Genomic DNA, 11,479 nt, shown 5'->3' with positions numbered 1-11,479 from the left:
TCTCCTGTGGTGTGGAGATGGCAGTAACTGTTGCAGCCCTAAGAGGCAGAACTAGGAATATGCTTGAAGGGGCAGGTATATTCTGAAAAAGTCACTACTGGTCCCAGGAGACTGCAGGTATGTGAAGCATTTCAGAAAAAAAGGGTATAGTTCTGAATTAATTTTTAGGCAGTTATGACCCCTTTAGTAGCTGCTGCTTGCAGCTGTTTTAGCTCATGACCTGCTCGTGTCAGCCAGGGGCAGGGGCAGCAAAGGCTGCCTGAGGAGCAGAGCCCGAAGTGCTGCAGGCACCGGCTGCGCTTGGGGTGATGGGAGGTTTTGTGTTCTCTGCTAACACCTGACTGTAGTTGTGGGAGGCAGCTCAGCAGCCAGCCCAGGAGAGAGCAGGAGGGCTGAAGGGTTGCATTCCCCACACACAAGTGCAAGGGCATAATATCTTCAAGCACTTCCTACTTTAATTCATCTCCAGTTCAGACTAGATACTTGAAACTGTTGGTTTGGAACCAGCCCTTTCTGGAATGATTGCTTAGGTAGGTATGAAGTGTCTCTGGGCAATGGCCTCATGTGAAATTCCACTTTGCTCTTAAGAGTAAAGATTTCTGTTCTAAATGCACTCAGAAAAGAAAGCTTCATCCTCTGCCTAAAGAACAAGCTCCTTGTGGGCTGGGGATAGGTTTTGGCTCGTTTACAGAGCTTGCTGTGTAAGGGGGGGGGGAGGAAAGAGACTATAATAGTGCAGCACCCAGAAGGGGGGTCACAGCCCTCAGACGAAGCCTGTGAAGGGGAGAATGCTGATTCAAGCAGGCCACACTCCAACTCAGGTGGCCTTCTGCTGCCTTCAGGACTGCTCCAAGCAAAAGGAGGCTGCCTTCCTTCAGAAAGAAGGTGTGGTCAGAGGGAGTTAGTAAATTTGATTTATTTTTCTTTTTAAAGAATGGAAGCACACTGAACTATTACCAAGAGATTTGGGTCCCCTCCTGATTCTAAGTTTTTTTCTGAAGTTACCTGTGGAGAAAACATGACCAGCTACTTCAAGAAACAGCAAAATCATGTTTGCGACACAATTTACAAATTACTCTATTTAGAACTTTAATTTGTGATATTAATGACTGCAAAACACTTAGAATGACATTTGTTAAAGGCACATTTCATTTTAATGCATAGTGTACCATTCTAAAATATCCTAATTTCCTTACAAAGTGCTTGAGCAGCCACATACAGATAAAGTATAGCAAAATATATTTACAATCTAGGGTTTAAATCTTAATCTGCCTAAAAATATTTAAAAAACTACAGAGATAAAATTAGTGCTTTTTTTCCATCTTAACTGGGTGAACATACCCTGCCCTCTAATTTTTTCTAATTTTTTTTTTTTAGTGATTTGCTTAGATTAAAAAAAAGAGATTTCTGTACAAGATGTAGTTACAAAAAGGTATGTTTGAGGATACTTTCATAAGTGTTAAGCACCCTGTTCGATGCTTACATATATATATATATATATATTTGGGAACCAAAAAAGGGCGAGCTGACTGTACCTCAAAAGTATTGGTTTCAGCCTGATACAGGAACATAATTTGTTTCTTATTAATTAGAACATGGAAAAAATGAATGATGAGGAGTTGACTCGTTTTTGCCCAAAATGATTTGCAGCACTGGGGAAGGTGCCTGCCTCCTTCGTGTGGGGGACTTGCCTGATTTAGACCTATTAACCATTATTTTTTTTTCTCCCTTAAGCCTCTCCCCTGCCTGACCCTGCAGGTCTGTCCAGCATCATGATTTGAAACCACCACCTTGGCATTGCACACTCCAGTGGTTTGTGTTTCTTCTTTGAATTAATAAAATTACCAGTTCTTTACTAATTTGAGTGCTGATTCTCACTGCCTTAGACCACGAACAGCAAACTCCTGGCCCTGCTGAACCTGTGAGGTTAGTGCTGAATGGTGCTAGAGATAAGGACTACGTGGGAAATTTATTTTCCAAGAATTAATGTTTGCCCCCAGAACAGCAGATGCCAAAAGTAGGTCTTGGTTTACAAATACACACAGTGTCCGGTCAAAATTATTTTTCAACTTTTGAGGTACAGCTTTTAGTGTTAAGGGGTTTATAAAATATACACTGTTTTTATCAAAAATATTTATACATTCTGTTACAAGGTATTGCTTTTTACTCTCAGTAACTGCCAATTCAGGGGCTGGAGGTCAGTGGCCTATATGGATACATTTTTTTGTTCACTTGGCCACCGTGCAATATCCATGAAGTGGTACAATTAAATTACTTGCCTAGAGGTAAGAATACATTACAACTTCCAAATATACATGTTCACATGTATACATTGAAAATCCTTATGTTTTCTAAATGACATTGTAGGACAGACAGAGGCTGATGGAGGGGGTTAGATAAGGACTGGGTAACTCCTCTGCCCCCTCGGGGCTGGGGAAGGCAGGAGGCCGATGCAGGAGTGGCCGGGCTGGGGCCACACAGATGCTTCGCTCTGGGCTTGCACTGAGCAATGTCCTTGTTACATTCCTCATACCAACCAGGGGCTTAAGCTGTGCTTAAGAAGCTTGAAGGCAAAACTGTTTGGCAAGTGACTTTGGTAAACTTCCCGGATTTTTCTGGATTTTTCTTTGTAATGGAAGCACTTACACAGTTGTTATCTCAAAGGCAAGGCATTTAACATTTTTCCTAATAAATACCATAGAAAATTTACAAAACAAGGCATATCTGTTCTCAATACCATTATTTTAAGAACACAAGATGAAGGTGTACATAGAAATGTGTAGTTTTATAGACTGCACAATATTTAGCTGAAATCATTTGCCTTCTCAGACTAGAACCGTGTTCTGTGTGAGTGTCACCAGTATCCCAACTTATTCCAATGTGGCTGAGTGGAGATTACCTAGCTCAAAGTCTGCTTTTCCCACTTCAGGCAGATACTTTAAAAAGTGATGTTATCTGCTGTGGAAGAGCGAGAGAGACTGTACAGATCCACGTGTGCGAGAAGCTCAATACAGCCTGGGTTCACCAACTCAGCTTATGAACGCCATAGACCTGCTTTCCAGTGCTCAGATAAAAAAACAATATACAAAGAGGCCACTCTTCACAAGAGTGTTAAAACAGTACTTAAAAAGATCTTCATGTGATTTAAAAAAAACCCAGAAGCTACAGGTGGCACAGAGAGCAATTGAAGGGTCGGTATTCTTCCGAGAGAGGCATTCTTGTGAGCCAGTCAGCTGGGGGTTCACAGTGTCTGGAAGTTAACACCAATCAGCAATGTAATCAAAATCTCTGAACATTTCCTGCTCTTCTTCTGAAAGTATCCTTGGTTCCCGAGGTGGAGTGAGGATAGGTGCTTCAGAGGTAAATTCATCATCAAAATTACTAACATCTTCTCGTCCTCTAATGGTGGGTACAAAAGGAGGCTTCACTTTCTTGGCCAGTAAAGCATTCCAATCTATTTGCTGTAAAATAAAGGAATTGATGTTTAGTTTCCCATCTCTACTCCTCCATGTCCTTAGAAATACTATTAGTTTGTACTCACCCTGAAAAAGTGATGCTTTTTCACATCCTCAGCATCTTTCTCTCCAGCTCCAAGACGCCGCTCTGGATTTCTACGCAGCAGCTGACAAAACATGCAAGGTTTCAGCAGAGAAATTCAGGGGAAGGGAGAGGTAGGAGGGAGGATGAGTAGTACTGCTGTGTAAGAGCCAACACCAAGATTAGGTGGATAGTGAAATTCATACTACCTGATCTATGGAAAATGCTTGGCCCTCAAAGAAAGGGACAGACAAAGCTTTAGCTTTCAGCAGTGCTCTTTCAGCCTGCCAGCACAGTTCCACCCACAGCCGAGCCAGAACAGCCACAGAGCAGATTCCTCTGCCTCCCTGCAGACCTGTGCTGCCAGGTCTTGGTACCAGAGGCTGTGTGGGGCAAGTGCTCAGCACAGGGAGTATGCAGAATGTGCTTTTTGCTGCTGATGGCCCAGATTTACGTAAGCCAGTCGTTCTTGCAGGGCTCAGAAGAGAACTACCCTGCTGTCTCCAGTGCTCAGCTATTTCACAGTTGATTTACCAAGAGAGGGTTCAGTGCTGCTTCACACACTCAGGCAAAGGAAAGGCTTTCTAGTTAACTCCAGGAGTTGGATGCTCCCACTTGTGAATCATGCTGCTATGAGCAGTGCCCTGTTCCAGGCAGTGCCCAGCAGCAGGGCGGGGGGATATTCATGATGTAGCCATCAAAAAATAATGTCTACTGTGTTATGTACAAATTTCTCTGATGGAAACAGCACAACTAGTAAAGTGCAAGCACAAAGTTCATAGTACACATATTGTGGGTGCAGTGTAGCAGACCCTGCCCCCTGTGGATATTGGCATCATAATTTTCACAGTAGAAATGCCTTCCCCAGGTACTGCCTTAAAACTGTATTCTGCCTTATTTCTCTAGGCAAACACACTCCCCCTTTTCAGTTATAGAATATTTATGCTATTACTTAAATACTTATGTCATGGTAGTTACTGTGCTGCAGCACATTGCTGAATTGGGTGCTGGACTGATACTCAGCATCAGACATTTCAGTGGAAAGGCTGATTCCAAAGGCTTTGGAACTACCTCCAGTAGTTGCTTTTCTATCAACTGTGATAAGGTTCTAACTCAGGCAGGTTCAACCATCTCCTTTTGATAAGCAGAGGCATCACACTAAGAACAGCACTAATAACAATCATAGACAAAATCAGCTGTTGCTTGCCAAGAATGGGACTGCAGATGCCATGTGTAGGGTGTTCCCTGCCCCAGTTGGAATAAAACCAAAAAGATTTAGAAGTCTTTGAATTAAAATATGCATGTGACAATGTTAATCTACCAAATAGGTCAATGCAGCAGTGTTCTGCTAGGAAAAGAGAGTTGAAGTTTTCTGGTTAGATACAACTAGGAAACATAGTTCAGGGACAAAAATCAAGCCTTAAGTGTTTTACATATTAAAAAGAAAAAAATGCTCCTGAATAAAGTGGAATGGCATCAACAATTTTCATTTAAGGTGATAGGCAGCATGGCACAGCATAAATGAAGCAAGTCTGAAATTTAATTGCAGAAAAAAATATACCAAGCAAAGGTTTCTTAAGTATTTTCTTCCTCATAAATGTAATTGTTGGAGAGAAAACAGGACAACAGGGGGATACTATAATATTATTATTATGATTATGTTCTTACCCGTCTCATTATTGAGATGGCTTCTGTAGACAGAAATCGTGGATATCTTACTTCATCATTTACAATGCTGTCAAACACCTCTTCTTCATCATCTCCAGGGAAGGGAGACTATAATGAAATTTATAAAAAAATGCTATAAACAGGCTTAGAAATCACTTACAATTGAAAACAACATATTCCAAGCTGAATGCTTGGAATTAGACACCCTGAAATGAAGCCTTCCTTCCCAGAAACAGATACCTAGCTTTCCATAAGGAAGAAAGAAAAGGCAACTTGGTATTATCCCTTGATTCTTACTGAAGGACTATATTATACAAATGTGCTTTTAGAAGTAGGAACACCTAAAACAGTGGTCTTCTTTGAAGTCTGACACAGGGTGTATGGGGAACATGGAAAGTATCAGCTCTTCTTTGGGAGAGCTGCCATTCACAAGCAGCATGATCAAGACCAATTTGTTTTTGTAACATCTTTGACATGTTACAGCTCAAGGGTTTTCAAACTATTTTGAAGTGGCCTGACAGATGTAGGTGACACTGTACAAACTTCTTGTCCTTTTTTTACCTGAAAGGAAGTGGAAGTAAGTTGAATGGTCATATTTTTTGAAAGAGAACAAAATGATGAGTTTTTCTCCAGTTTTTAGCACATGAGCTCTTGCCATCTAGGAAATACTGTAACATAATGGACCAGAAGGTAAAGCAGTATCTGCAATGGTAAATAACTTCTCAATAGTGATTTATTCATACCAGCCTATTTATGTGGAACTGAGACTTTCTATTTTAGTGTGTTTGGCACAATCTTTCACTGCTATCTAGTTTTATGTGTTAAAGTTAACTCCTGTAACTTGAATGGAAGTGAAGCAGTTTATTTTTCCCCAAAGCATTTGAAAGCAGTAATGCTGTACACATCCAAATTTGGTGATAACAGGTATGTCCTGGAAACTGAGGTCCCCAAAACTAGATGCATAGATGTACTATGTTCTTGCTTAGAGACATGGATATGGTTATGTGCCATTACTGTAATTTAAGACATGATGTAATTAAACTTAAAACAAAAATCTAGAGGTTAAGTCTGTGACAGGGCATATTCAACGCTGACAGGCTGGTATCTTGAGTTTTGTAACCTTTTAAACAGTTCTTAGTGTTATGACTCCACTGTACCACACTAGAACTTACCTCACCCACTAGCATCTCATAGATAAGAACACCAAGACCCCACCAGTCTACAGCTCTTGTATAGGAAGTTTCTGTCAGCACCTCAGGAGCCAGAAATTCCGGTGTGCCACAGAACGTGCTTGTTCTGTCTCCAAATCCCATTCCTGAAAAGTTACAGATAATGAAAAGTGAGCAGTATTTTCTGCCACTCCACAACCTATTCCACCAAGCAGAACCTCTCTCCAGAGCAACTTCAGCAGATACTGTAGATCCTGGGGCTGTGTCCTGAAGGCTCAGGCCAATGAGGTAAAACATTCCCCCATTCTACCTTCCTATGCCTTTGCCCCATGTGCTTCTAAGTTTCTCTACCCCTAACTATATGCAATGAGCCAAATTAAGCTTCCAGTTACAGCTCTGTTGCCCAGTTACCTTTGTGTGGAAAGACAAAAACAATCTTAGGCTCTGTAAGCAAAAGCAGAAGGTCCTGCCAGGTAGTAGAAGCAAATGCAGCACACTGGTTTAGTCAAACATGCCTGCTCTGGATGCTTCTGTGGTGGCAAACTACATATAGTAAAGTAAAACATCAAGTGTAGTGAAACAACTCTGAGCAAAATAAGCCCTGTGCCAGGGGGGCACAGTCTGGGACATCAGCACCACAAGGTGACACTACAAGGGGAGGTGCTGCAGAAAACTCAAAAACCCCATTTATTGTAGCAGTCAGTGAAGCACAGAGCTTTCCTTCTCATTTCCTTTTGTCATTTACAGAACTTTTGTACCTAGAGTCACAGGACTTGCCCTAGGATATTGAAGACAGCAGTCATGTTTGAACACCTACTGAATTTACCCAATTCCCTCTTAGGCTACCCAAAAGGAAAAGATATGGAAGGCAGGCTATACAAACTGGAGAAGAAAATGGACCTTGCCAGATCTTTTCCCCCCACAATGGGGTTTTAGAAAGACACTGTAATTTCTACCTCTATTTTATGCGTTATTTAAAAGGTCAGTAGTGAGATGCTTGAAAGTAACTTTCTAGGCTTCCCTTTTGGGATAATTTCTCAATTTTATCTATAGTATACTTCACACATCATTTCCATACGCTTCGAGTTGCAACTATTTCAGAGCTAGAAAAATAATGAATTTGTAAAAAAGTAAGAGCTCGGGATGGATTATAATGGTACTTGATTTCGTTGTACAGTGTCAACATGTTTAGAATTAGAAAAACAACCTAATGCTTTTTCTTCTAACTTGTAAGACGCAGCAGTGTGCCTTCTTAATAAAGCAGAGATGCTATGAAGTAAGAATCAGAACAGGTGATGCTCAAAACTGACAAAAAAGATATAAAAAGAATAGGGCAATGCTCAGGTGCTCCCAATACTTCCCCACTAAGGAACTTCCTTTTATCTCCACATTGACACAATCAGAGATGTATTTTTTTCCCTTCAAATGACACGTGGTAACATAGACACTATACACATCTGGCAGTCCAAAACTTTCAAGGAACAGTCAAGAGTAGGACAGACTATGGAATTCCCCTAGAAAGAAAATTTAACTGCCATTACCTTCTTTGCAAAGACCAAAGTCAGCAATTTTCACAAAGCCTTCTGTGTCCAGCAATAAGTTATCCAACTTCAAATCTCTAAATGAACATTTGAGAACAAAATTGCATCACTTGATGTTGCTTCAGTACTATTGAGAATAGCTGACATTCCTCTGTTGCAAATGGGCCAGTGACTACTTACCTATATACTATTTTGTGCTCATGTAAATACTGAAGACCAAGAACCACACATGCAGCATAAAATCTGTCAAAAAAATTAAAGTTAAAATTTCAATGGAATTTAGTCTTTCTTTTCAGAATGTGAAGTCCATTACTATTGATTTTTTTATGAGCCATCCTTTGAAGATTACCCATTGTTGGTTTTGGGTACATATTACTTTTATATGAGGTCAGAGTTTTAAAGCCAGATGGCAAAAGTGCTTAAACTTGCAGCCTTCGAACTGTAGTATATTTGCTTGGCCTGGAGGATAAATTTTCTGTAGTGTCCATTGCCAGAGCATTGAAGGTTTTCTAAACAGGTTTATTCTCTCCTTTTTTAGCTTTGTCTGGTATTTTACTTCTTGTTCAGCTTTGTTATGTAATCTTAAAAAACCCAAATTATAAAAATTAAACATTTGTATATACATTTTGAATTCAATGTAGATTCAGGTACATTAAACCTGCATGTCGTTTTCTAACAAAATCAGTTAGAATCTCTAACCCTCTTAAAAACTTAAGCAGCATTTGCTGAAGTGACATAATATGAAGGCATGTGGTGATAAAGACCTCAGTTCCTATCCACTGAACAAAGTGCCCTTCCCTTGGTGCCACAGAAGGGGGGTGATACTCACACTGCTCTCGGCTCAGAGAAGACATCAGTATGAATGTGCATCATCAGGTCCCCGCCAGCAGCATATTCCATTACAAAGCAAACGTGATCTTTGGTTTGGAAACAAGCAAAAAGGTTCACCAAGAAGGGATGTCTTACACTATTCACAGTTTCAAATATTCGCTTTTCACACATCAAGCTGCAAACAGAAAATCAGGAACAATTTAAAGCTGAATGCTGAACCACAGTTTTTCGATTCTCAGAAACTACTGGTACTTTACACCTTATGTTTTTTCCTCTGTTCCTCAGGACAAGGTTAGAACATTTTTTTATTCCAAGAGAGAGATTTTAATACTTGCACACACATTAAGTTGATTTCTGTGAAGTTACATTTAGCTTCTCCAAATGAAAAGAGGAAACCTGGTAGTCCATGAAAATTGTGCCCTGATAATTTTCCTTCCAAATACTCAGATCACATTAACTATGCATTGATATCATATGACATTCACTTCAATCCATTTTAATTGTATACAATACATAAAGTAGAAAACCAGTGGCAACATTATAAATATCTATCTACAGTAATTCCTGATTATTTCTCCTTAAGCTAACTGGTTAATTTTTAGCTTATTGGTAATACAGTTATCTTTCTTCCTGCAAATGAATATACTCACTCTTAAACAGTTGTAAAAACACCTTGCACTAAAACTAAAACCAGTTTTGTAAAGGCCTCTTCACTTCCATGCAAATTAAAAAAAAAAAAAAAAATCTCAGTTTTGGGTCAAAAAGATTGAAACTCGACTCCCAACAGTGGAGTATACCCAGAGAAAAATACGATGGACAAAGTATGACAGTATGTTACAGGCTGAGAAAAGCAACACAGGGGTTTTGCAAGTAAACAGTCACTGTTGTCCTGAAACATGGTGGAAATCTACAGAACCAGTAATTAGAATAAATAATTGCAAGAGAACCTGAAATCAAAACCAGGTCCAGCTTTAAGTTAGAGCTGTAGTACAGACATGGTAAGGGCACTAAAACAAAGCAGCATTCCTGGGTTACCCTGCTCTCCCCTTGTTCCAGAACAAGACTACGTGTCTGCAGCAGCCAACTGCACAGGGAAATGACAACTTGTATTTTGCTCATCCACTCAATTCAACTACTGCTTGGTAGAGCTTACAGCAGGAAGAGCTGCATGCAGAAAGAAAACAAATTATGGAATCCACGTGTCACATTTCACAAACTGACCTGTCTACTTCATCACGAGCAACAATATCTCCTTTCTTTAAGGCTTTAATAGCAAACATCTCGTTTGTGTTTTTGTACTCTGCCAACAGCACCTAAAACAGAAGAGAGAAATTTAAGAGCTGCATCTAGTTTTTGATATTGATATTGACACTCGATATAGCCTTTGACATTTACCTTTCCAAAATGTCCTCTGCCCAGTACAGCACAACATCTGAAATCCTTCAGACTGAACTGAAATCTTTGTTGTGATCTATGTAAATAAAAAAAAAAAAGATCACAAAGTTTCTCGTTTATTAACTTTAAGAAATATTATTCAGATCAACAGCAAACCCATTGCTGTCTCACCTTCTATCCTCAGGTTCTCTGGTGTTGGTGTATTTCATGTCTGTATGGGGAGCATCAGGCTCACAAATTATTTCAGGCTGCAGTTTTGGGACAATACTATTTCTGCCATTTTCAAAATCAAAAGTTGTTACTTCATCCTGTGAAGAACAAGAGGTCAGAAAATTCAAAACAGATTGTGAAGGCAAATGAATATAGAAATTTTACTATGAAGTGTGCAAAATTCTTAATACACTCATTACCTAGGCTAAAATGGCAACCTTTCAGATGATACAGACAAGCAAGCTTTTAACAGACTGATGAAACCTACTGCTCCAGTCATTCTGCTCTTTCTCAATACAACCATTTTATCCTGAATACTCCAATGATTTTGGACTTTTGTTTTTTTCCTGTGGTGGAACCAATGACTTGGAGAGTTAAACACACCAACCATGGAAACAGTTTGCCACCAAGAGCAATCAGAGCATTCTGTTGAGACAGTTCTGTATGTGGAAGTTAAGGGAGCATAGGATGATATATAAGGGAAGAAATACATCACAAAGATTCTTAAAAGTTACTTGCCTGAGAAGGCACATCAGGAGCCTTTATCTCAGAGGAAGATTCACATATTTCCCCAAGGGAAGATGCACGAGGTGGAGCAGGTGGAGGCTCAGGCTCAAGTTCAAAGTCCAATTTGGCTACAGGAGAGTCACTGACAAGAAAATAAATAACTCCTCAGCGTACAGCAGAGACTGTTTTAATCTATGTAGATCTCTTCTAAACCAAACCTTATGTGTGTGGATCTAGCTATAAAATGGATCTCCACAATTAAAACATGGAAAGGTCTGCACCTTTGCAGAACAAACAGACTCAAGACACGTTATGTTCTTGTGCTTCAAGCAGAAGCATCCCACTGTTACCTCTTGCACTTAAAGCCTGCAGAGATCACGTACCCAGCTGGCAGGGGCAGTTCAGAGAGCTGGGCATCCACCACCGGCCCGCTCGCAGGCACTGGTGCTTGGGGGCTGAAGGTGCCAGAGTGATTCACTGTTGGAATGGCTCTTCTCACCAGCCTTCCCCAAGTGGCAATGTTAATATTCATTTGAGGAGCTCTGAGAAATGTTTTGCCTATAGATATTGTGAAAAAAGAAAATAGGGTGCAAGTAATTTCCTTACTTATTACCACAAATA

General features: G+C 40.1%; 1 protein-coding gene across 2 annotated transcripts in view; it reads right to left on the bottom strand.

The window, feature by feature from the left end:
- Positions 1-1,072: 1,072 nt before the first annotated feature.
- The window catches only part of PKN2 (protein kinase N2), a 54,985-nt gene continuing 44,578 nt past the window's right edge, over positions 1,073-11,479 (bottom strand). For both annotated transcript variants that reach the window (XM_027694265.1, XM_027694264.1), the window contains exons 11-22: positions 11,242-11,416; positions 10,871-11,000; positions 10,313-10,449; positions 10,142-10,217; positions 9,968-10,059; positions 8,745-8,921; positions 8,096-8,158; positions 7,916-7,992; positions 6,378-6,520; positions 5,206-5,313; positions 3,542-3,622; positions 1,073-3,461 (exon numbers count right to left, since the gene is read on the bottom strand). In XM_027694265.1, the coding sequence (XP_027550066.1) occupies positions 3,258-3,461; positions 3,542-3,622; positions 5,206-5,313; positions 6,378-6,520; positions 7,916-7,992; positions 8,096-8,158; positions 8,745-8,921; positions 9,968-10,059; positions 10,142-10,217; positions 10,313-10,449; positions 10,871-11,000; positions 11,242-11,416 (1,463 nt within the window). In that variant the 3' untranslated portion in view covers positions 1,073-3,257. The remainder of the gene's footprint in view (positions 3,462-3,541; positions 3,623-5,205; positions 5,314-6,377; positions 6,521-7,915; positions 7,993-8,095; positions 8,159-8,744; positions 8,922-9,967; positions 10,060-10,141; positions 10,218-10,312; positions 10,450-10,870; positions 11,001-11,241; positions 11,417-11,479) is intronic.

This window comes from Neopelma chrysocephalum, unplaced genomic scaffold (genome assembly GCF_003984885.1).
Source record: "Neopelma chrysocephalum unplaced genomic scaffold, ASM398488v2 Primary Assembly neopelma1_97, whole genome shotgun sequence".
Lineage (NCBI taxonomy): Eukaryota > Metazoa > Chordata > Aves > Passeriformes > Pipridae > Neopelma > Neopelma chrysocephalum.
The sequence above is the reverse complement of the archived record's forward strand: the minus strand, read 5'-3'. Positions and strand labels throughout refer to the sequence as shown.